Source organism: Sus scrofa, chromosome 2, assembly GCF_054392235.1.
Source record: "Sus scrofa isolate SSC_HxYL_T2T_F1_AM1 chromosome 2, Sscrofa_HxYL_maternal_Yorkshire_Landrace_v2.0, whole genome shotgun sequence".
Taxonomy (NCBI): Eukaryota; Metazoa; Chordata; class Mammalia; order Artiodactyla; family Suidae; genus Sus; species Sus scrofa.
The window spans coordinates 10,887,731-10,913,427 of NC_139384.1; the positions used below are offsets into that span (position 1 = coordinate 10,887,731).

A 25,697-nucleotide genomic window follows, 5' to 3' on the forward strand; every position below is an offset into this window, starting at 1 on the left:
AGGCGGGATGAGCCCGGGGACAGGGCAGCCTCCCTCCCGGGATCAATCTGGTGCAGGTCAGCGCATGCGCCCTACCCTCTGATTACGTTTTTTCCCAAGCATTTCCACCCAGAGAAGAATGGGGTCGGAAGTTTGACCTGGGAACGGAAGTCCCTGGCGGGAAAGGGGAAAGAAGTGAGTATATCTGGGCGATAGAGTGGGTAAACTGGCTCTTTGAATTAGGAGTGGAAGTTTATCCGCCCCCAAACCCCCCTTGGCATTTCGGGCAATGTAGTTCTCCAGCACATGGAGTCGCCTGCCGCATTGTGGGAAATGTAGTTCTAAGGAAGAGGCACTTGAAAGCACCCGGTCTTTTGAGAAACTTTTCGCGCTAAAAAAGGCACAAAGGGACAGGGTGTTAGAGGAGCTGTAAGAAGAGCACAACTGAGGAAAATGCATCCGCTCCCTCTGAGACCATTTCCACACCCTAACTCTGCGGATGACTTCCAGGTGTTCCCTCAATTTTAGAGAAGGAAAGGAACCAACTCCCAAACCCCATGTCTATCCAAAAGGCAGCGTCATGATGGGGAATCACGAGGATTTGGAATGAGGTTTTCCTTTGCCAGAGAGATGAAACAGGCTGCCTAGGTCGTTTCATCTATCTGGGTCTCCTTTTTTCAATTTTACTGTTGTGAAAAAGGAAACCTAGACTCCAAATGGTGTTACCTATACTAAGACAAGCCCCCCAAATCGGGACTTAATACCTAACCTAAGTTTCAACCTCCCCCAGAAGTTGTCTTAACCAGTCAGAAAGTTTTTGGTCAGCACCAATGAGGTAATCTGTCACCTGGGGCCAGTCCCCAAGATGATGATAACCTGCCATGTAGACCCTTTCTGTTCCCCATAGTTAGGTTACCTGTGCCTAAGATAATCTTTTTTTTTTTTTTTTTTTTTTTTTTTTTTTCTGTTGATGGCATCCATATCCTGGCCTTTAAAAACCTTTCCCTAACTGTTGCCCTTTGGAGAGATGGTATGTTGCCTGATTCATGAATCTTTTATAGCCAATTCGATCTTTGAAACTTAGTCAGTTGAATTTTGTTTTTTGACTGTATAAAGTACTAGAAGGTCTTAAAAATACCTTTTCACTGCACAGTAGGTGTGGAGATTTAATGAAAAAGAGTGAATGCTGAAAAAAAAAAAAAAGAAAAAACCTAAATTGCTGTTCAAATGCTTTTATCACTTTTGGCTGCCATAGAAGCTCCCCTTTGATGTTAAAATAGTTCCTGAAACCCAACACTCTTAAGGCAGAACTTTTTTTTCTGTCCCTCTCTGAATCATCTTTCTAATTCTGCCTTCTTCCCAGAAAATTGTCTGAAAGAAAAACACACAACATAAGAGCAGTGAGTTGAGTATTTTTCAGGGTCTTACTGAAGACTATAGCCTGGGACACGGCCTCTCCCATAGCTCTGAGGAACTGCTCCAGAGAAGCTGGGGGAGAGGCCAGTATGTTCGTGATTTTGGCTAAGGAGTATGGACAATCCAGCCTACATCTCAGTAGAAGGTTACTGCTACTCATGAGGCACAGGTATCAAAGTTAATGACTTTAGTGCTTTTCTAAGTATGGGAAGATGCAAGAATTGGGGTTCATAAATTTTTTTTCCTGCTTTATCTAACTAAGGACCTGTTTTGCCTGTTTTCCCAAAGCAAAAGTGGTTCATCCTGTTCTTCACCCTGAATTCCTTACAGGGGCCACTGTAGGTCAGCAACAGCAATAAGTAATGACCTAACCTTGGAGACTTGTGGAACTGGATGGTGAGTGACATTCACTGTTTTAGAGTGCCCCCTTGTGGCCATAAGTTTGACCAAGGATTGGGAAGCATTTCATAATCAATTTGTCCCACGGTGTCAATAAGGCTTATTCCTGGGTCAGGAGAGGATTTTGTTGATATGCCACTCAGTGTGCTATTACTGGACTAGGCCCTGTTAATAGTAGCCATTAGAGTCTCTGTACCACCTGTCTTACTAGTCTGTTATGGTCCAGGAAATATCTGATTGGACGGCCCTTGGGAAATTTCCCATATCTGTAATTGCACTATTACAGTCATTTAAAAAAAATATTTTTGGTCTTTTTTAAGTCACACACATATGGAGGTTCCCAGGCTAGGGGTTGAATCAGAGCTGCAGCTGCCAGCCTATGCCACAGCCACAGCAACACCAGATCTGAGCTACGTCTGCGACCTACACTGCAGCTTGTGGCAATGCCAGATCCTTAACACACTGAGCGAGGCCGGGGATCAAACCCTCGTCCTCATGGATACTAGCCAAGTTCATTACCACTGAGCCACAACAGGAACTTTTTTATTTTAATTTTTTATTACAATCATTCTAATCTTATACAGAACTGTATATTTCGTCAACTGTTTCAAGTTACTTAGTCATCATTATTTTTGTGAGAGGCTCAGTTACACATTGGGTAATAAAAGAAACAACAATCTTATAGAATAGGCAGAATACAACTAGTATAGCTAGTAGCATTAATAAAGTCTCAGGTAACAATTTACACCAAGTTCCATTAGGAGTGGCCCAGTATATCGCTGGTCATCGGACTCTGTCTGTTCTATACCAATAGCTATCTTTAAGGGTAATGATATGTTGGCATTATTTTATGGGCACTCAGCCCAATTTCCTAGTGTTATTAAGCTCATCATCATTAGTATAATTTACCAGTTCCCCAAACAATGGGGGCTTTAAACTTAAATGACTGTAGCCTGGTATTAACCATATAAATCCATCCCATAACTGAGGGAAATCTCTCCCAATAAACAGGAGGTTAGGGTTTTTGACTGAAATTTAGCTCATTGTTCTGATTGAGCTTGAGTAACCTTTAAAGAAAATTCGTATTTATAGCCAGAGTTAGAGCAGGTATAATTTTTTTTTCTTTTTTTTTCTTTCTTTTTCTTTTTCTTTTTTTTTTTTTTTGGTCTGTGCCCACAGCATGTGAAAGTTCCCTGGCCACGGATCAAACCTGTGCCACAGCAGCAACCCGAGCTGCTGCAGTGACAAGGCCAAATCCTTAACCTGCTGCACCACAAGGGAACTCCAGAGCAGGTATAAATGTTTGGCCAAGTGAGGGAGTCCCACCTAGTAATATCCATAGTGGCCTGAACAGAACTGTAACTTTTTTCTTCTAGAATAAATTTCCCAAGGGCCATCCAATCAGAGCCCCAAGGTGGAGAAATCCACCAAGGTAAACTGGAAGTACTGGACATAGGAGTTCCCGCTGTGGCTCAGCAGGTTAAAAATCCGACATAGAGTCTGTGAGGATGTGGGTTTGATCCCTGGCCTCGCTCAGTAGGTTAAGGATCCGACGTTGCTGCAGCTTCAGCATAGGTTGCAGCTCTGGCTCAGATATGATCCCTGGCCCAGGAGCTCCTTATGCCATGGGATGGCCAACAAAGAAAAAATAATAATTCAACTAAACCTTACAATAATGCAGCATAAGAAAAAGGAGCCAACTAGGAAGTGGATGTCAGGCAGCATAAATACCAAAATTCAAAGACAGTTAATGGCACTAGAACTTAATAGCCACAAATGTGTATTACTGAAACATAGTTCTTCTCTCTGAAACCACCCTCATCTCTACCAAATAGAGCCAAGGTGAGACTAATTTGTTTGCAAAATAAGTCCAGTTTCAACAAACTTGGCCTGGTTATTTACATGAGCATAATTGAGCATATACACTCTTTTAAATTGGCTTTGCTGGAACTTTCCATAAGGATTCTCAGATTGCACTTTTAAAGGCCTCTCCAGGCCAGGACAGCCATGCCAAAGACTTGTTGTCAGATTCTGTTTGAAATAACTATAAATTGGGTTAAGGATCCGGCTTTGCCTTGAGTTGTGGTGTAGGTTGCAGATGTGGCTCGGATCCCACGTTGCTGTGACTGTGGTGCAGGCCAGCAGCTGTAGCTCTGGTTCTAACCCTATGCTGAGAACCTCCATATGCCACAGGTAAGGCCTGAAAAAGCAAAAGAAAAGAAAAGAAAAAGAAAATAGCAATAAATTTGGGTGAATTACTCTCTTCTTGAGGTCCAAAAGACTTGAGGTTCTTGCATCTGCCAGGAAGTGGCTTTATTTTCTTTTTTTTCTTTTTTTTTTTTGGTCCTTTTAGGGCTGCATCTGTGGCATGTGGAAGTTCCCAGGCTAGGAGTTGAATTGGAGCTGTAGCTGCCGGCCTACACCAGAGCCATAGTAACACCAGATCCAAGCTCATCTGCAATATACACCACAGCTCATGCCTTGTCTGTGACCCACACCACAGCTCATGGCAACTCCAGATCCTTTACCCACTGAGCAAGGCCAGGGATCGAACCCACGTCCTCATAGTTACTAGTTGGGTTTGTTACCACAGAGCCCCATGACAGGAACTCCAGGAAGTGGCCTTCTTCATTGACGTGATAAGGCTGCCAGGAACCCTATATGCAAGGTACTGGACTGTTTTTTCAAAGGGTTTATGGCTCCATAAAGTCAATCTTAGTTCCTTAAAGCTATCCAGCCATATCTGAGTCTATGTATGTCTCTCTCAAATATGACATTCCAGTCAAAGCCTTGACAGTATAACTAATGTGTCCAATTGCATGCTGTTATCAGGAAAACAGATTCTTATTGAAATTATGCAAATAACTATATTGCCATGAAAATAGGAATAGTCACTCAGAGTTTCCAAATTCTGGAGGGAATAGGTAAAGAGAAAGGAAAAATATTTCAGTTCTGCTCAGAAAGGTATAATTTACCAAACTGTGAGTCACAGTTAGCTTAAGGGGGAAGGTTTCCTTATATCTGGGAGACAGAGATTAAAAGCCAGTAATATTTCAAAGAGCCATATTTGTTTTTGTTTTTGTTTTGTTTTGTTTTGTTTTGACCACCCTGCAGCATATGGCGTTCCCAGGCCTGGGATCAAATCCGACACAGCAGGTGCAGCAACATGGGATCCTTAACCCACTGGCCCAGCTGGGGATCAAACCCACGTCCCTGCCACTGCAGAGACGCCATCAATCCCACAGTGCCTCAGTGGCAACTCCAGAGCCATACTTGTTGATTCTGATGCACTCCTTCTTTTATGAAGCCGTCAGGTTTTCCAGAATGATTTAATTTCTTACCCAATTCAACAGTATATCTGAATGTTATCGGAAACCTGTGTTTCTATGACTCTTCTTGAGGATGAAGCATTTTTGCAAATGCCAGAGCAAAACAATAATACCCTATAAATGACAAAAGACTTTAAAAGGCAATGAAATTCTCAAATTTATGTTCGTGACATTCAATATTGAAATAATAATTAGAATTATGACAGGTAACATTATATCAGGACACATTCAACTTTTAGAATTTCATATAGTTTCTACAACATTTGGAGTTCTCATTGTGGCTCAGCAGGTTAAGAATCTGACTAGTATCCATGAGGATGTGGGTTTGATCCCTGGCCTTGCTCAGTGGGTTAAAGGATCTGGCATTGCCAGAAGCTGCAGTGTAGGTCAAGGATGTGGCTTGGATCGGGTGTTGCTGTGGCTGTGGCATAGGCCAGAAGCTGCAGCTGCAATTCAACCCCATCCCCGGGAACTTCCATATGCTACAAATGTGGCCCTAAAAAAAAAAAAAAAAAAAGGGAGTTCCTATTGTGGCTCAGTAGTAATGAACCCAACTGGTATCCATGAGGCTGTGGGTTCGATCCCTGGCCTTGCTCAGTGGGTTAGGGATCTGGCATTGCCCTGAGCTGAGGTGTAGGTCATAGACGCAGCTTGGATCTGGGTTTCTGTGGCTGTGGCAAAGGCCAGCAGCTGCAGCTCTGATTTGACCCTTAGGCTGAAAACTTCAATATGCTGTGAGTGCAACCCTAAAAAGATAAAAATATATATATATTTTTTAAAAATAGAACATTTATGTTACTAACGGTTACCCTTACAATATAACCTAAGGAGGATGACAGTGTTTCCCATGTAATGTAACACACCAAACAAGCGTCATTAGTTTACCGTCTTTCTTTGAGACGTTTTAGTGGCCCTCTGAAGCATCCCAAAGTTAGTTAGAAGTGAAAAGAACTTTGTTTAGAATTTGATTTGAGGACGTTTGTCAAAAATATCAAAAGATTTTTAAAACACTTGGTCAAATGGGATCAAAGGTCACTATGAAACGAGATTTATTCATTTAACCAAGTGACAATAGAAGATTTCAAAGGCAAACACAAAAAGTTACAACAGATTGTAGGGGGGTTTTGTCTTTTTTTTTTTTTTTTTTTTTTAGGGCCACACCCGTGGCATATGGAGGTTCCCAGGCTAGAGGTCCAGTCGGAGCTGTAGCTGCCAGCCTACGCCAGAGCCACAGCAACTTGGGATCCAAGCTGTGTCTGTGACCTACACCACAGCTCACAGCAATGCTGGATCCTTAACCTGCTGAGCAAGGCCAGGGATCGAACCCGCCACCTCATGGTTCCTAGTCGGACTAGTTTCCACTGCACCATGACAGGAACTCCTACAACAGATTGCTTAAAATGTAAAAAACTTTTAAACTTTTAAAGAATCTGTTGTCAAAAGCAGATCAATATTCCAAGAAAACTTTGTCTCTCTTAGCAGAGAGAGAAAACCAACTTCTAACTTTGTTCCAGCTTATTTTTAATATTTTTTTTCTTTTTTTAATTATTCAAATAAATTTATCACATCTGTAGTTGTATAATGATCATAACAATCTGATTTCACAGGATTTCCATCCCACAGCCCAAGCACATCCCCCCACCCCTCAAACTGTCTCCTCCGGAGACCATAAATTTTTCAATGTCTGTGAGTCAGCATCTGTTCTGCAAAGAAGTTCAGTCTGTCCTCTTTTCGGATTCCACATGTCAGTGAAAGCATTTGATGTTGGTGTCTCATTGTATGGCTGACTTCACTTACCATGATAATTTCTACATCCATCCATGTTGCTAAAAATGCTGGTATTTCGTTCTTTTTAATGGCTGAGTAATATTCCATTGTGTATATGTACCACATCTTCTTGATCCACTCCTCTGTTGATGGACGTTTAGGTTGTCTCCATGTTTTGGCTATTGCAAATAGTGCTGCAATGAACATTGGAACAAACTTCAAAGTTTCTGCACAGCAAAGGAAACCCTAAGCAAAACGAAAAGACAACCCACAGAATGGGAAAAAATCTTTGCAAGTGAATCAACTGACAAGGGATTCATCTCCAAAATTTATAAACACCTTCTGTAGCTCCATACCAAAAAAAACAAACAACCCTATCAAAAAATAGGCAGAAGATCTAAACAGTTCTCCAAAGAAGACATACAGATGGACAAAAAACACATGAAAAGATGTTCAACATCACTCATTATTAGAGAGATGCAAATCAAAACCATTCTGAGGTACCACCTTACACCAGCCAGAATGGCCATCATCAAAAAGTCTACAAACAGTAAGTGCTGGAGAGGGTGTGGAGAAAAAGGAACCCTATTACACTGTTGGTGGGATTGTAAATTGGTCCAACCACTCTGGAAAACAGTATGGAGATTCCTCAAAAAACTAAACATAGAACTACCATTTGATCCAGCAATCTCACTCCTGGGCATCTTTCCAGAGAAAACCATGACTCACAAAGACACATGTACTTCGATATTTATTATTTTTAATATTAAAACTCATTCAATCAAATTCATTTCAATCTTAGCCAGTCCTGATCAAATCTCCTAGAGTTTCTTTTCTATAATTTTCTGTAACTTTCTTTTTTACCTTCAGATTTCCTCCCATGATTCCTCTTTTCCTTCTCTCTCTCGTCTCTTTTTAGGACAAAATTACTTTCTTTTCCCTTAGCAAAATTCATTTCTATTCCTTATACCTTTTTTTTTCCTTTGCATACAAATATTTTCCTTATTAATTTTTAGTAGTTTTGATTATATATTTTAATTAGAAGCTTAACCTTTAAAAATCTTAATTTCTAGTCGAAGCTAAGAAGTAAGTAATTATGAACTGTCTCAATTAGCATTCTGTAGAATGGCAAACTTATTAACTCTATAATTTCTAAAAACATGTGCTTTCTGACAAGAAAATGTCCCAGTGTGGCACCAAACATATTAACAGTCTAAAATATTGTTAGTTTCTCTGTAAAAGGAAGCCTATGTTAATGTTTCAATCTTATTTTATTTGTAACTGATCTATATAGTCAGTAAACTTCCATCATTCAACTTAGCAAAACTCTAAAATTTCAACTTACCAAAAATAAAAAAAAATAAAATTTCAAGTTACAAAAAATCTGGAGAATCTATTTTTAAGAGGACATACCGTAAAACACAATTGTTCCTAAAGAGTTTACTTGAAGGAGTTGCCACCGTGGTGCAATGGGATCAAGAGGGTCTCTGCAGAGGCAGGTTCAATCCCTGGCCCAGGTGCAGTGGGTTAGGGATCTAGCATTGTGGCAGCTGCAGTGTAGGTCACAGCTCTGGCTCAGATTTGATCCCTGGCCTAGGAATTCCATATGTTGGGGGGTGGCAAAAAAAAAAAGTTCAAATAAGAACAATTATTGGGAGTTCCCACAGTGGCTCAATGGGCTACGAACTGGGCTAATATCCATCAGGATTCAGGTTTGATCCCTGGCCTTGTTTAGTGGGTTAAGGATCCTGTGTTGCTGTGGCTGTGGTGGAGGCCAGCGGCTACAACTCCTCCGATTTGACCCCTAGCCTGGGAACTTCCATATGCTGCAAGTGCAGCCATTAAAAAAACAAACAAAGAAACAAACCCCACAATTATCACATTTACATTGAATTTACTTGTAAAAATCTTACAGCAAGTTATTGCTGACAAATTTTGTAATAGAACTAATAAGATCTTATTTGATTTTTAGGAAACCTATATATAATAAAAATGTTGACTACTCTAAAGACACCTCAGTCTTAACTAAACCAACAAACAAACTAATTTAATATCAAAGGTTAGATTAACACTGAGTATTTCTCAGATCATGTGAACCTGAAATCCATTTGGGTCACTTTCTTTCATGTTTCTGAGAAATTATATACATGCTTCTTTTGCTTTAGTCCAATGAAATAGAGCTCATTTACAAATTAATTTTGCCAATACCACCTGGAGGTAGAAACATATCTATAACATACACACAGACATATAGACACACAACCAGGGGTCTCATAGCTTTCTTTTAAAACTTAGTCATATATTACAACTTAAAACTCATTTGTTTATGAATACAGAATAAATTTATTTGCTTGAGTTTAAAAAGTTCTCTCTCGGAGTTCCCATTGTGGCTCAGCAGAAACGAATCTGACTAGGAACCATGAGGTTTCGCGTTCAATCCCTGGCCTCGCTCAGTGGGTTAAGGATTCGGTGTTGCTCTGAGCTATGGTGTAGGTCGCAGACGTTGTTCAGATCTGGCATTGCTGTGGCTCTGGCAGAGGCTGGCAGCTACAGCTCCGATTCGACCCCTAGCCTGGGAACCTCTATATGCCACGGGTGCAGTCCTAAAAAGCAAAACTAACTAACTAAATAAATAAAAATAAATAAAAGTTCTCTCTCCCTTTCCCCATCCCCCTCAGTCTCAAGAATTAGGGGTGGTCTAGGTAAGAGTTCCTGAGAGCCCTGGTGGAACATGTGTATCTTAAAGACACCGGGAGTGAAATGTAAGCTCTCCTTCTAGAAGAATTTTGTTACCTTAGGTTCACAATTTTGAAAAGCTATGTTAGCAAACCAATTTCTCTAGGCAAAATCCGTTTTGGAATGTCAACACCATCTTGACCATTTCAGGGTGGGGTTTCCCTTGGTTCCCAATTAAGTCCTTGCAAGTGTAAGTTCTGTACATATGCAAACCTGGCCAGGGTGTTAGGTAGAGGTTGGCTGTTTGATGCACCTCTTTTCTTCTTTTGGGGAAGCTCTAGCTCCTATTTTATTTTATTTTATTTTATTTTATTTTATTTTACTTTATTTTATTTTTTGTCTGTGCCCAAGGCATTAGGAAGTTCCAGGGCCAGGGACTGCACCCACACCACAGGAGAGACCTGATCCACAGCAGTGACAATGCCGGATCCTTAATCTGCTGTGCCACCAGAGAACTCTCTATTCCCCATTTTAAAGTTGGTTTGTTGGGAGGAGTACCCTGGTGACCCAGTGGTTAAGGATTTTGTATTGTCACTGCTGTGCCTTGGGGTTCAACCTCTGGCCCAGGGAATTCTGCATGCTGTGGGTATGGCCAAAAAACAAAACAATCTCCTCTTCCAAAAAAAAAAAAAAATACAAATGAAGTTGGATTGTTGGGATAAAATCACTTTGAAAAGTGGGTGGGGACACGTGTGCTGTTTGTGAGCCCAATTCCTCTGGGTGTCACCTTAGAGTCATGTCAGCGCTTTTACGTGTCTTGATTTCTCCCTCTAGTGCTCTGAGCACTGAATGGTCCATCCTTATGTGGGCATCCTTGGATAAGCGACTTTTTAATGAGCGGGTTTCCCTGTGGGATTACTGCACAGAATGCAGGCTTACCTCCACTGGTCCTTTAAATTTCTCAGTTGCAGAGTTCCCGTCGTGGTGCAATGGTTAACGAATCTGACTAGGAACCATGAGGTTGCGGGTTCGGTCCCTGGCCTTGCTCAGTGGGTTAACGATCCGGTGTTGCCGTGAGCTGTGGTGTAGGTTGCAGACGCGGCTCGGATCCCGTGTTGCTGTGGCTCTGGCGTAGGCCGGTGGCTACAGCTCCGATTCAACCCCTAGCCTGGGAACCTCCATATGCCTCGGGAGGGGCCCAAGAAATAGCAACAACAACAACAAAGACAAAAGACAAAAAATAAATAAATAAATAAATAAATAAATAAATTTCTCAGTTGCCTGAGAAAGCTGAAACCAGCAGGAGGAGCTTTGTCCCTTATCTTTGGAGCCAAAAGCTCTCATATGGTATCTTCACCTTCGTTTGGACAAACCTTGTTAAAGTTGATGAAACTGATTTGAGAGAAGACGTCAGGTCAGCTTCTTAGCTAATCACCCAGTCCAGACCTCCTCACTGTCTTTCAGTTGAACAAAGGCTTCCCAGTGTCTCTCATCTGGGGAATATAGGCACCTCTTGGACCTAAATTCAAGGATAACCCATTCCTCATTCCAAGTTTAACAACCCTGCAAAAAAAACACAAAAAACAAAAAACCTCAGGATTGTCAACCAAGATAAGAGATCCAAGACCAGGAGAAATTCACCTAAAGTCATCTAGATATGCCAAGGTTGTGATGGGCACAGGGGGTCCTTGCTGGATCATCCTAGAGTTCAGGCAAAGGAGAGAAGTCAGCTCTGAGTCCCTTCATGGTCACCAAAACTGTCAACTGAAAACGTGAAAAAAAGGGGGGGGGCACAACATAAGAGCTGTGAGTTGATGTTATGCATTGTGCTACTGGGGACTATAGCTCAGGAGACAGGCTCTGGATAGTGCTAAGGAACTGCTCCAAAGAGGTAGGGGAGAGAGCAGTGTATCTGTGATTTTGGCTAAGAAGTATGGACAATCCAGGCTACATCTCAGCAGAAGATTACTGGTAGTCACAAGGAACAGATATTTCAGTTCATGATTTTTAGTGTCTTTCTAAATATAGGAAGACGCAAGAATTGGGATACATAAAAAACTTTTCCTGTTATATCTAACCATCTAAGGGCCAGTTTTGCCCATTTTTCCAAAGCAAAGAGTGCCTTATCCTGCTCATCATCCTGAATTCCTTTCAGGGTGTGCTTCAGGACAGCGACTGTAGTAGCTAATGACTTAATTCTTGAAGGACTGGATGGTGAGTGACACTCTTTGTTTCACACAGACTGCACAGGATTAACAACCACTTTGTCCCCATGTCAAGTTGTTTTTTTCTTTCTCAGACACATCCATCTTCCTCTGGACCCTCATCCCTTCCTGCCTTGGCTAAGTGTCTCTTTCCTCCAGAACAGACTCTAGTAGCATCCTGGGACCCATCTTCTAACAGTTGCAACTTCACATTTGCTTGTGAGATCACTTCCAACTAGTAGGACTACCAATCTCACTTTATGCATGGTCCTTCCTGGCCAAGAAGCATACCCCCGCCCCCCCCCCCCATGACAAGTTAATTTCTTTTCAACTCTCTCTTCCATCTGAGTGACAGAAACACTCTCAGACAGTTCAGGGTTCTTCCCACCCTGGTTTTCCAGGTTGTACACAGCTTTTGGAAAATAACATTGGGCCAAAGGGTAGAGGGGGAGAATTCATCTAATCCTCTTAGTTATTTGAGCTGCATTATCCTGCTTAATCCTCTGTCAGTTGTCCACACAGGTTGCAACTACATCTACCTGTGATATGGAGCTTCTGAGTTACTGACCAATGTGTCCCCTTGCTTCCCGAGAAGCAGCCTTGGCCTGAGGGATCAGGGTATAGAGTTCTCGTCTCAAGGACCCACTGGCAGCTCTGTACATAGCCCTTCCCCTTTTACTCTTCCTTCCTATCCTTAGATAATCTTCATTTCCTTTGTGGGAAGACCAAGGTTGGGGGTGAGTGGGGAGGAACTTGAGATCAAGTGCTAGTGCTTGCCTGTCATATTTACTCCAAAATCAATTGCCCTGAATCCTTTCTTTCCCTTCCTCTGTCTTCCCCTTCTTCCTCTTCTTCTCCTCCTTCCTCTTCTTCTTTTTTTTTTTTTTTTTTTTTTTTTTGGCTGCATCCAAGGCCCATGGAATTTCTTGGGCCAGGGATCAAACCTGCTCCACAGCAGGGACCCAAGCTGCTCCAGTGACAAGTCTGGATCTTTAACCCTCTGCACCACAAGAGAACTCCCTAAATCCCTTCTATTCTCTAAGGCACTGGCTTTGGAAACTCAAAAGTCTTGGAAGGGACCCCCCCCCTTCCTCCATTCTTCTGTCACATCCATAAGCTCCCCAGCATAGGGACACGTCTGGTTTTGCTCAATGCCAAGTATGGTACCTAACTGGCACAGAGTGGGTCCTCAATAAAGATTTGTTCAGTGAATGAATTATTGGGTCTCTCTCCTTCCAGTCTGTCACCTCTCTAACCCACACAGTAAATATCTTCCAGAGGAATCTTCTGGAAATGTGGCTATCACTCCATAGCTGATCAGCTGTTCTGCTGTTTACCCAATCAAAGCTAACCACTTCTAGTATAACGCCCTTCCTAAACAGATCCATTTTATTTTATATTTTAATATTAAAGTACAGTTGATTTATTATGTGCAAAGTGATTTAGTTATATATATATGTACTTTTTTCTCAAAAAATTCCGTTATGGTTTATCCCAGGAGATTGGATATAGTTCCCTGTGCTATGCAGTAGGACCTTGTCAATCTATTCTAGCTCTGATTTTTTTTCTTGTTATGGCCATACCTTTGGCATATGGAAGTTCCTGGGCTAGGAGTTGAATTGGAGCTGCAGCTGCCAGCCTGCACCACAGCAACACAGGATCTGAGCCACACCTTTGACCTACACTGAAGCTTGCACTGGATCCTTAACCCACCGAGGGAGGCCATGGACCCATATCCTCATGGACACCATGTTGGGTTCTTAACCCATTGAGCCACAACAGGAACTCCAGTCCAACTATTCTAAATATAGTAGTTTGCATCTACTACATCCAAGCTCCCAGTCCATCCTTCTCCCTCGGCAACTACCAGTCTGTTCTTGTCCGTGGGTCTGTTTTGCATATAGGTTCACTTGTGCCATATTTTAGGTTCCACATGTGTTATTACGTGGTATTTGTCTTTCTCTTTCTTAGTATGATCATCTCTAGTTACATCTCTGTTGCAGCAAGTGGCATTATTTTGTTCTTCATTATGGCTGAGTAGTATTCCACTGTATATATGTACCACATCTTCTTAATCCACTTATCTGTTGATAGACACTTAGGTTGTTTCCAAGTCTTGGCTATTGTGAATAGTGCTGCAGTGAACATTGGGGTGCATGTATAAATGGATCCATTTTATTTCCTACCACATCTGAGTACTTAAAATGCCTGGCATTCAACCAACAATAGTTGTGACAGTCCTGCTATATTTCAGGTACTGTGTCAGCCTCTTAGAAACAACAATAACCAGAACAACTGTGGTTCCTGCCATCACGGAATTTACAGTCTAGCGGAGAACCCAGCCATCAGAAAAGTTTTTTCACCTATCAGCATCCGCGCCTTCTTCCTTGGACCTTTCAAAGGGTACTCCGAGAAACACTTGTCAAGAATCACGTGGGAGCAGCCATGGAAAACGCTCTCTTCAGCGGACCCCAGGAAGATGCGTTTTGAGAAGCGGGGTAATTCTCGCTCGCAACAGTGTTTGCAAGACTACGATCCCAAGGCCCCCCCTTCCCGCTCCGGTCTCAAAAGAGTCGATTGGTTTAAAGTTTCTGAGCTGATTGGTTTAAAAAATTACTGAGTTGATTGGATTAAAACTCCCACTGCATCACGGGAAATGTAGTTTCGGCTCTCCTTTCCCCCAACCCCAAGAAAGCTTTACGAAAGGAGCCGAGCGGGCCCGGAAATAGCCGAGTACTTCCTGGCGCGCCCTTTCCTGCCCGGTTGCATTCTGGGAAAGGACAGTTTCCGTTAAAAGCTGGAGGCTGAGGCGCGCGACCAGCCGCTGTCCCACGTGAAACGTTGCGGGAGCATCGTCCAGCGGGGTCGCTCCCCGCTTGCCGCGGAGCGTCCCGGAAGCAGCGGGGAACCGGAAGTGGGCCCCGCGGGCTCAGAAGCTGATTCCGAAGCCAGGTGTGAGGAGTCTCGGAGCGCAGCTACGGCAACATGTCCCTGATCTGCTCTAGTGAGTATCGCCTGTGGCCGATCGCTGGGCGCAGGAGGCCACAGAGCCGAGTGGGAGGATCTGCGGGCCTCTGCGGCGCCGGGGCGGGGGTGGAGGTGAAAACGCGGCTCCCGGGGGGGCAGGGCGGCGGCCTGTCAGCCCCGGGGGTCCTCCTCCTCAAGCGTGGGGTGCATTTGCGCAACGCTTCACAGTTTACATAACGCCTCAAGTGTATTGTCGCAGGCAGCGCCGAGGCCACCCACCTTGTTTGCGCAGTTGAACAGAGGCCTGGATAGAGAGGAGCTGGTGCAGGGGAAACAGCTCTGCTGTAGAAATTAGGAAATGCGAGGGCTCGTGCAGGATCCGCCTCAGATTGGCTTTGTGATGTGGCGCAAGGATGCGGGCCTCAGTTTCCCCATCTGCAAAATGAGGGCCTTGGCACTGGATGTTGTCTGAGGCCCTGCTCGGGTAGGCAGAGCTTCTGCAATTTGCAAAGGTCGGACAGTGAGTTACAGGCTGTGACAGGGCTGGGAGCCAGGGACCTGGCTTCCAGCCTCACCCTTTACGGACTGCTGAAAACAGCGCACTTTTATAAAGCCTCTGTTGATTTACAGCTCGTTTGCAAGACTGTGATCTTGTAATGTTCTCATTTCTCCAGAGCAGAAATAAAGATCCTGTTTTACAGATAAGGATGTAAGGCTGAAGCAGAATGTGGCTTTTGTAAAACAGTACAGCTAGTAAGTGGTAGAGCTGGGTGATGGAGTCAGGTTCTCCCTGACCATGAATCTGTGCTTTTTTCAAATGCCTTGACCTGTCTTTCCTTTCGGTATTTTATTGTGATATTTTGTACTCATTGTTATTGGGTTATTAGTCTCTCATCCTTTTCTTTCTTTGCTTCCTAACTCTCAGGCCCTTTACTCCTCTCAGAACCTTTCCATAAATCCAAAAGAAAAAAAAAGGAAAGAAAGGGGGAAGGGAAATGTGACTAGATAAAGGAAAGGTACACCTTAAAGAAATTATAGTGTGCCAAGTATTTTCACATTCATTGTTTCAATCTTAAGGAAGCCCTTAAGGAAGCTCCATCCTTCCTCTCTTTGGCTCATCTCTTAGATGTTTACTGAGCGCCTGCTGGGCATCTGCCTTGTCCTGGAAGTCGGAAGCCAGCTATAATCTCTATCCTCAAGGGTGTAAATGATACCTCAGTTGGGGGTTGTTGTGGGGATGATTTAAGCAATGGGAAGTGTTTACAGGCTGTGCTTGGCACCTAGTAAACACCACGTAAATGCTTTCTCTTATTATAGCACTTGTCACATCTCTTTGAGAATCCATCTAGGCTTTAGCCTGAGGTTTAAGTGAGGTTTGTGTGTGTCTCCCTGTTCTGCAGTGTAATGGGTACCTAAGCATCTTTGTTCAGAAATGAGACGGGCAGAGATTATTGACTGCTCTCTAGGTACCTAGCATTTAGTCGTTGTGTAGTAACTATTTGTTGATTATTTGACTGTCAGGAGGCTGATGGAGCAGCTAGTTAGAAGGCTGGAAAGCGTTCTGGGTACAGACCAGAACTGGCTCTTGGTGTTCTGGTTGATTCTCATCGGTTGAGTGTAGGCCTCTGGAGGCTGGTAGTAGGTGAAGCATCCCTTTGGCCCAAGGTCCCTTCCCACAGCCCAGGCTCACTGCCTGCCTTTTCTCCACAGTCTCCAATGAAGTGCCAGAGCACCCATGCGTGTCCCCTGTCTCTAATCATGTCTACGAGCGCCGGCTCATTGAGAAGTATATTGCAGAGAATGGCACAGATCCCATCAACAACCAGCCTCTGTCCGAGGAGCAGCTCATTGACATCAAAGGTGCCTGCTGACTGGCCACAGTCCAGGGCCATCTTAGCTCAGAGCCTGGGGAGGGGGAGGAGGTGGTGGTCTGTGAACGCAGGCTGAAGGGGAAGCATGGGGGAGGGGCAGGCTGGCCGGCCACGGGTTTTCACACCCACTTGCCCTCTCTTGACAGTTGCTCACCCAATCCGGCCCAAGCCTCCCTCAGCCACCAGCATCCCAGCCATTCTGAAAGCCTTGCAGGATGAGTGGGTGAGTCCCTGGAAGAGAGTCGGTATCTTCCCCGCCTGATGGACTGGGCGTCGGGGTGGGAGGGCTGGAGCCTTGTGTTCTGTTTCGAGCTAGGGAGGGAGCAGAGGAGCAGCCTGCTTGTTGACGTCACACAGATCTGGGTTCCACATGTTGCTCCCTTGCACACTCGCCTTGGGGTTGCTCGTATCACATCTGAGCCCTGATTTTCTTGACCATGTGACAGGATTGGTGCCTGTCTCTCTGGGTTTTGGGAGAATTGGGATAAGAGAGTATAAACTTCCTGATGTCAGGGACTCGTGTGACTCCTGCTAGAGCCCCATCATCGAGGGCAGTGCCTGGCACATAGTAGGTGCCTTGCAATATGAAGAATGAATAAGTCTTGAGCAGTCTGGCGCCATGCCTGACACAACGAGGGCGGTCACTAAATCGCAGAAGTGGCGTTGTCACTGCCTTTGGGGAGGTAACAGCATGATGTCCGAGAATTGCGGTGATTAGTGCAGATGGGATGGGAAAGAGCTGGCTCCCACTCCTGTCTGTGTGCCCAGTCTGGGCATGGGTGGGAGCTCAGGAGTGTCTGCCCGTGCCCTCAAGGTTGCTTGGATGCTGCTTGGGTCACTGATCCTGGCCCAGGCCGTGAGGTAGGAGGCAGCGTCCTCTTATCCAGCGCCGACTCTTATGCAGGCGTTCATGCTGCTCCCCGCCCCTCACTGTGGTGTCTCGTCCCCAGGACGCAGTCATGCTCCACAGCTTCACCCTGCGCCAGCAGCTGCAGACCACCCGCCAAGAGCTGTCCCACGCGCTGTACCAGCATGATGCTGCCTGCCGTGTCATTGCCCGTCTCACCAAGGAAGTCACTGCTGCCCGAGAAGGTAGAGCCTCTCCCCACCAGCCCCCCAGTCCGGGATGGCCTGGGTTATAATAGCCCGTTTCTAACGCTGTCTTCTCTCTCAGCTCTGGCTACCCTGAAACCTCAGGCCGGCCTCATCGTGCCCCAGGCTGTGCCAAGCTCCCAGCCAAGTGTCGTGGTGAGTGTCCCCCCAGCCCTGCCAGCAGCTCGTTTGTGGGTGGTGGCTCCCCCTTCTGCCAGAGTCTTCCTGAGCTCCACTCACCTTGACCTTTCTTCTCGCCAGGGTGCGGGCGAGCCCATGGACTTGGGCGAGCTGGTGGGAATGACCCCCGAGATTATTCAGAAGGTATGTCGGGCTCTCCCTGGGTGGGGAGGCCCTCCCTGCTCTCTGTCTGCTGCAAGTGCCAAGTCCCATCCCTTTGGAATTGAAGTTGATGAAGTCGAGCGGTTCAGTCATGGGCCGGACTGCCTGGCTTTGTGATGTGATGTCACCACTGCTCAGCTTTATGACCCCGGGGCTGACCTCACCAATCCTGTGTCTAATTTCCCTTGTATCTAAAGTGAGGATGTGGTACCTACTTTGTCGACCTGTGGGAATTTTAAAGATTTTAATTACTTTTAAGTACAACGCAGTGTCCTTATTATGGTTCTTTCCCGATATTAAAACATTTTACATGTTTTCATGTTTTTTCCTCTGAGGGAGACAGGACAGGGTTTATCATTTTCATTTTACAGATGAAGCATCTGTAAAGGCTCTGAGACTCAGGAGTCAAAGGCATGGCTCGCAGCAGGCAGAGCTGGCCCGATGCCAAGCCCCCTGCTCCATCACACCCATGGGATCCTCTTTAGTATGGTAGTTTGTGTCATGCCCACGATGTTCAGATTATCAGCACGCATCTTGGCTCTCATCGTAGTGGTGCGGGTTTGTCGCTTCCGTGGCCTCAGGCAAATGGCTTCACTTCTCGGAGGCTCATTTTCCTCCTCCGTGAAGTAAGGTCGGCAGCACCCACCTCATAAGGTTGGAGTGCAATTAGAAAGAGAAAATGCACGGAAGCCTTCACCACAGAACGTAGCCGATAGTGAGTTCTTGGTGGTGAAAGCATAGGTGAGATGGGCACACACTGAGCCTGTTCCTCCCCTCTCCCCCCCAGCTTCAAGACAAGGCCACTGTGCTAACCACGGAGCGTAAGAAGGTGAGTCCCCCCAGGGCCAGGGGCCAGAGTTGGCCTGGAGGAGGTGGGCGGTCCCTCAGGAGGAAGGGGATGGCCGAGTCCTGCTGCTAACTGCTGCTTTTCTTGGGGGGCCTTCTCTTTTTCTCAGAGAGGGAAGACTGTGCCTGAGGAGCTGGTGAAGCCAGAAGAGCTCAGCAAATACCGGCAGGTGGCATCCCACGTGGTAAGTGCCAGGTGCCCACCGACTTGGAGACGGGGCCCTCCCAAGCTGTTCCTGGGGTGGGGTGAGCCAGTAGGGAGCCTTGGCGGCTGAGTCGTCAGGGCTTCTCTTCCTGCCCAGCTCTGGCTTCCGCAGTAGTCAGTGAGGGAGTTCCTGCTCTCAGGCAGGAAGCCAGGCGCAGTGGATGGGGAACAGAAGTCCCTCTTGTTTCCCGGGGCTGGGGGCTGGGGGCCGTTGTGTGGCTTCGTGGCCTGCCTTGATTGGGCCGTGACCGGCTGTGATGTGGCTCTCTCTGCGCAGGGCTTGCACAGTGCCAGCATTCCCGGGATCCTCGCCCTGGACCTCTGCCCCTCCGACACCAACAAGATCCTCACTGGTGAGAGCAGGCCTGGCCCCGTGGCCCAAGCGGGGCGGGAAGCAGGCAAAGTGCATGCTCCCGTTCCCTGCGTGGGCCCTGGGACAAAAGTACCTTCTTCAGCAGAGGGACCTGGGTGGGTCTGACTCCACCTGGGATTTCATTTTGGTCCTTTCCAGGTGGAGCGGATAAAAATGTCGTCGTCTTCGACAAGAGTTCTGAGCAAATCCTGGCCACCCTCAAAGGCCATACCAAGAAGGTCACCAGCGTGGTCTTTCACCCTTCCCAGGTAAGAAGTCTCCTGGCACCCTTAGCCCCCATTCCTGAGCCCTGTTTCAGCCGTTTGGGGGCCCAGAACCAGGCCCCCACTCCTTGCCGCCTACTTGGTGGGGAGACCTTGGTGGGGAGACGTGGGCCTGAGGAAGAGGGTGACTCACGGATACTGGCCGTTAGGGCTGGGTTTGGGGTCATGGGGTTGCCCTTTACTCTGTTGGACCTCCTGAGCCAGTGGCCTTCAAGGCAGGGGAGAACATATATAGCCTGGAAAGCATATTCATTGCAGTGGATTATGTTAGGGAAAGGGGAAAACACCCCACAGTGTTTGTAACACAAACTACAGAAAACAGAGCTCCACAGGATCTTGCCTTGCGTGTCTGAGGAGGACAAATGGCCTATATTCCCATGGTCCTTTAGGGCGGAGGTGCAGAGTTGATGTTGACCCTTGAAAACAGATGGAGAGCCTCTGGTTTAGAGGGTACAGGCAGCACAGTTAGACCAGATGAATGACTGTGGGATTTGAGTTTTTAAGTCTCGGACAGTTTGAGTCTCGCTGTCAGATGATGTCTGGGTCAGTGCTTCCCAGAGAGTCGGGCTTTTCTCTGTACCTTTAAGAATAACATTGAATTTTTCGTAGAACAAAATATGTTCAAATGGAAGCACTGCTTTCCTGACCAGTGGGTGTGTGAATAGGTTATTTCTCTGATACGGTTGCATTGTTGAAAGATGGTAGTTGGTTTAATCTTACAGTTTTTTAACGTTCTAACTAACCAGAATTATTGGTTGGTAACAATGACTAGTTCTCTCTTGTCCCCAGTTTTCTTGAGGATTAACTTGCCCCCGAAACCCTTAAGTGTAGGTGCACTGGCACATGCCCTTGCAGCCCCTTCCAGGCCTGGTTCTGTTCATACCTGTGCCACTCCAGATAGTGGCCATGTGGCTCTTAAATAAACACAAATTAAAAATTCAGTTTCTCAGTTGCCTAGCTGCCTTTCTGTCCCTCGTCCTGGAAATAGGGTGTGTGGTTTGTCCTTCTTGCCTCTGGGGCAGTTGTCTTTTTACCGCTAGGTGGTGGGGCCTCCTCCGCTTGGCCAAGCGCTGTTGAATTTCCCATTCTAGTAGCATTTAGGCATCACTGGGTGAGTGGGTGGTGCCGGGGCCAGGCTGTGGCCACTCCCAGCCTCCTTTCGTAAGATGGTTGGAGGCCATCTCCTCTCTCTGATGATCTGCCTCTTTGCTTTCCCTTTAGGAATTGGTGTTTTCCGCCTCCCCAGACGCCACTATCAGGATTTGGTCGGTTCCGAACGCCTCCTGTGTACAGGTTGTTCGGGCCCATGAGAGCGCTGTGACAGGCCTCAGCCTCCACGCCACTGGGGACTATCTCCTGAGCTCCTCTGATGACCAGGTGTGGTCCCAGGCAGGGCCCTGAAGCGGTCTCCTGTCCCCAACATCCTGGGAGGAGGGAACACCATACCCGCCCCTGTGGTTCCCCAGAGCCCCGAGGAGAAGGTTCTCTGCTGAGGGGGCCGGCCTTGCCAGGGTCCCTGCCTTCCTGAGGGCCCGCCAGCCCTGGGGACCTCACGTCTCACCAGCTCCGTTGTCTCTCTTTTCAGTACTGGGCCTTCTCTGACATCCAGACAGGACGCGTGCTCACCAAGGTGACCGACGAGACCTCTGGCTGCTGTGAGTTGCCCCCAAGGCACTGGGGTCTTCCTTTGCCACGTGTCATTTATTTATACGTTTCATAAAGTTGTTTGCTCATTTGTTCTAAACATACACTTAACCGCAGAGCCGGCGGAGTGGTGGGCGTGGTGCTGGCACGGTGAGCAGCGGGAGGAGCAAGGAGCCTGCCTTTGCTGCCTTTGCTGCGCCTGGCCTTCCCGGTGGGCTCTGACCCTGCGTCCCCCTCCCCTCTCCACAGCTCTCACGTGTGCGCAGTTCCACCCGGATGGACTCATTTTCGGAACAGGCACCATGGACTCTCAGATCAAGATCTGGGACTTGAAGGTAGGACCTGGCAGCCTCCGTCTGTGGCCCAGGGTTGGAGCTCTCGTGACTGTGGGTTGTGATGACGTGCTTATGGCACCTGGCCCTGGGGGTGTCCCGAGAGTGGCGAGGCAGTGGCTGTGTGTGTGACACGGTACGTGTGGTCTGGGGGCCCTGGGCTGGGCCGTCCACCCCTGCTCGTCCTCCGGGTTGTCCTTCCCTGAGGGACAGAAGAGGTCATCCCAGACGTGGAGTTTGGTGAGGCTTATCTTCTCCCTTGTGACCAGCGGGTGACGTTTTATTCCCTGCCCTCCAACTGATAGGAGCGAACCAACGTGGCCAACTTCCCTGGCCACTCGGGCCCCATCACCAGCATTGCCTTCTCCGAGAATGGCTACTACCTGGCCACGGCGGCCGACGACTCCTCTGTCAAGCTCTGGGATCTGCGCAAACTGAAGAACTTCAAGACGTTGCAGCTGGATAACAACTTTGAGGTGCTCCTGCCCCCCTTCCCTCCCCTTCCCAGCGCCAGCTCTCTTGGTTGCCGCTCCTCATTTGTCATCATTGATTCACTGAATTACTCTAAGCTGCCTCTGTTTATCCCAGTTACCCATAGTTCTGCCCCCCTCATGTGACCTCTCCTGATTCTGACAGGTGAAGTCCCTCATCTTTGACCAGAGTGGAACTTACCTGGCCCTGGGGGGCACAGATGTCCAGATCTACATCTGCAAACAGTGGACGGAGATTCTTCACTTTACAGGTAGAGGCCAGCCCTGGGATCCTGAGGTCTCTGAGTGCCCTGGCCCAGAGGAGAACGGGGGACGCTGCACTGGTTAGGAATGTCTAGGGTAGCATGAACTTGCCAAGGTAGCTCTTAATCACTGCCTGGGCAGTAGAGGTTAGGGGCCAGGAAAACCTCGCAGAGTCAGACTGCTTGGCTCTAAATGCTGTGACATTGGGCTGGTTACTTAACCTCTGGAGGATGGTAAGAGTACGTAATAGTCCTCCACAGGCTCAACCAGCTGGGGATCAGAAATAGTTGGAAAATGGAGTTCCCATCATGGCGCAGTGGAAACGAATCCGACTAGGAACCATGAGGTTGCGGGTTCAATCCCTGGCCTCACTCAGTGGGTTTCAGATCTGGCGTTGCCATGAGCTATGGTGTAGGTCAAAGACTTGGCTTGGATCTGGTGTTGCTGTGGCTGTGGCATAGGCTGGCAGCTATAGCTCCGATTAGACCCCTCGCCTGGGAACCTCCATATACTGCGGGTGTAGCCCTAAAAAGACAACAACAACAAAAAAAGTTGGAAAAAAGAACCCAGAAAGTAAAACTTGAATTGGATGACGGTGACTGGCTGACACAGAGCACTGGGTGGGCCGGGGCGTGTCGTCAGGGGTCGGTGCTGGGAAAAGCCGCCTCACTGTTGTCTCTTGTCTCTTTTCGCAGAGCATAGCGGCGTGACCACAGGGGTGGCCTTCGGGCACCACGCCAAGTTCATTGCTTCAACAGGCATGGACAGGAGCCTCAAGTTCTACAGCCTGTAGGCCCCGTTCCTCCTGACCGGAGCTGGGCCTCGTCTCAGTAGTGGGGTAGAGTTAGGGGTGGGGGCGGGGGGTGGGGGAGAAGAGACTACTGGGGGGAGGGGGGCGTCTGGGACGGGACATTCACATCATTTCACTCTGGTCTGGGTGGTGGCCTGAGAGCCAGGGCGGCGTGGACCACCGTTATCTGTGCAGCCTCCGGGCCCAGTGGGTCGGCCGTGGGAGGCAGGACTGTCACCTCTGAGGGCTCAGGGTCGGCGCCCAGGGCCTCTCCCCTCGTGGCGTCCATGGAGTTGGAGTTGGTGGCCGTTCCACAGCCACCTCATTTCCCTTCCTGCGCATCGGGGAGAGGCTGAGCCAAGGGAACTGTGAAGGGCTGGGCGGAGGGCTCAGGCAGGGTTTTGTAAGCAGTGATCTAGTTTCATTAAAAAAAGAAAACAATAAACAGAGTCCACTTCCTGTGTGTGTCTATAGTGGAGAGGAACCCAAGTCGGACCTGGCCACCAGAATGCCCATCGTTTCTAAGTTTTAAATTGCATAACAGAAATAAAAAGGAAAGCAAGAAATCTACAAGCCACCTGCCAAAATGACTCTTCCCTCTCTATGCAGGCTTAGACCTGGTGTTTTTTTGTTTTTTTGTTTTTGTCTTTTTTGTTGTTGTTGTTGCTATTTCTTGGGCCGCTCCCGCGGCATATGGAGGTTCTCAGGCTAGGGGTTGAATCGGAGCTGTAGCCACCGGCCTACACCAGAGCCACAGCAATGCAGGACCCGAGCTGCGTCTGCAACCTACACCACAGCTCACCGCAACGCCAGATCGTTAACCCACTGAGCGAGGGCAGGGACCGAACCCACAACCTCATGGTTCCTAGTCGGATTCATTAACCACTGCGCCACGACGGGAACTCCCAGACCTGGTGTTTTACAGGGTGTCCTGTCACTTGCCTTGTGGGGTTGGCTTCCCCCTGAGCCTGGAAGGGAGGGGCAGATGCTCAGGAACTGCTAGCACGTCAGGAGAGGTCCCTTGCTCCTTCCTTCAGAGGTGACGGAAAACCTGTCCCAAACTGGCTTGAGTCAGAAAGGTTTCTATAGAGCCCTCGCATTTGAAGGTGTGAAGTGGAACTGGTCCCAGGGGAGATAGCCAGCAAATAATAAGCAGACCAGATGGCAGCAAATGCCCCATTTGGTGAGGGCATTAAAGTCGGCTGCTCAGTGTGGCCGTGTTGGATGGTTGGGAAAGGCCCGTGGATGATAATTAAGCTGAAGCCTCACGGAGGAGGAGTCAGGCAAGGTGGGAAGTTTCTAGGGTTGGAAGGATCAAGGTGTGTATGTAGCTGGGGAAGGTGTGGCTGGGTGTGAGGCCCCTGAGTGTGGCCCCCGGAGCTCCTCAGTCCCCCCTGAGAAGAGTGTCCCAGTTGAGTGTCATGAGAATATGAGGGGAGAAAGTGGGAGGCAGTGGTCATACATAAAGAATTGTGCCAGGAAGAGTTCCTGCTGTGGTGCAGTGGGATCAGTGGCGTCTTTGCAGCACTAGGGGGAAGGTTCGATCCCTGGTCCAGCATGGTGGGTTAAAGGGTCTGTCATTGCCACAGCTGCCATGTAGGTCACAACTTCAGCTTTGATCTCATCCTGCGCCTAGGAACTCCATATGCCTCAGGGTGGCCAAAAAAGAAAAAAAAAAAAAAAAAAAAAAGAATTGTGTCAGGGAGGGGAGCCAAGAAATGGGGTATTCCCTCGGTAGCGTGGGGGCTGGAGTCAAAGCATAGCAGCCACTGTCGACATCACAGAACCCTCCACGTGTGTTTTGCTGGGTCAGTGTTGTGTGGTCAGCTTGGGTGTCCGCGGTTCCCTAGGAGGGTCAGAATGCCTCAGCTTGTAAAACCTTTGAAAACTCTTGCAGTGAAGAAATCGTCTAACTCAGACGCAGTTTTCTCATGAATATTTGCCAAGTAAAGCCTTTATGTGGGTGTGTATCTGTAACCCCTGTTGTCCAGGGAACTCGCCTTTTGGAAAAGATACCAAAGTGGAAGCTGTGCATAAATAGTGCTGCCGTGAGCATCTTCAAGCAGCCAGCTTCGGGCCGGCTTAGCTTAGTTCTCACAGGTAACTTCCCAAGAGTTGGGTGATAAGAGTGTTTCGAAGACTCAAAACACTCAAACCACAAAAATTATCAGTTTGAGGGTATAGCTCAATGTGTGACTATGTTAGATTTATGTATCTTCAACTACTTACCTAACTAGTATCCATGAGGATGTGGGTTCAAACCCTCGCCTCACTCAGTGAGTTAAGGATCCAGCGTTGCCATGACCTGTGGTATAGGTTGCAGTTACAGTTCTGATTTGACCCCTAACCTGGGAACTTCCATTTGCCTTGGGTGTGGCGCTAAAAAGCAAAAAAAAAAAAAAAAAAAAAAAAGGGAAAAGAAGAAAAGACCCATTCTGAGGTTCCAAGGTAGGACGAGCTTCAGAACG

At 47.3% G+C, this 25,697-nt stretch overlaps 1 protein-coding gene and 2 long non-coding RNA genes across 3 annotated transcripts; 2 read left to right on the forward strand and 1 right to left on the reverse strand.

The window, feature by feature from the left end:
• The first annotated feature begins 97 nt into the window (after positions 1–97).
• On the forward strand, positions 98–8,273 carry LOC110259253 (uncharacterized). The gene is made up of 3 exons (XR_002341475.2): positions 98–174; positions 1,726–1,791; positions 7,052–8,273. It is a non-coding gene; the product is annotated as an uncharacterized LOC110259253 (long non-coding RNA).
• LOC146405091 (uncharacterized) lies at positions 6,651–14,315 on the reverse strand. Its single transcript, XR_014836583.1, has 3 exons — positions 13,354–14,315; positions 10,940–11,129; positions 6,651–7,084 (listed from the first exon to the last, which is right to left on the reverse strand). It is a non-coding gene; the product is annotated as an uncharacterized LOC146405091 (long non-coding RNA).
• A 424-nt stretch (positions 14,316–14,739) lies between these two features.
• On the forward strand, positions 14,740–23,276 carry PRPF19 (pre-mRNA processing factor 19). The gene is given in 16 exon segments (NM_001128457.1): positions 14,740–14,774; positions 16,448–16,597; positions 16,755–16,831; positions 17,559–17,700; positions 17,783–17,856; positions 17,962–18,024; positions 18,830–18,871; positions 18,999–19,073; positions 19,371–19,446; positions 19,605–19,714; positions 20,951–21,106; positions 21,315–21,384; positions 21,623–21,708; positions 22,011–22,181; positions 22,342–22,447; positions 23,135–23,276. Coding segments are annotated over 16 exon segments (1,515 nt in total). The 5' UTR covers positions 14,740–14,755; the 3' UTR covers positions 23,233–23,276.
• The last annotated feature ends 2,421 nt before the right edge of the window (positions 23,277–25,697 follow it).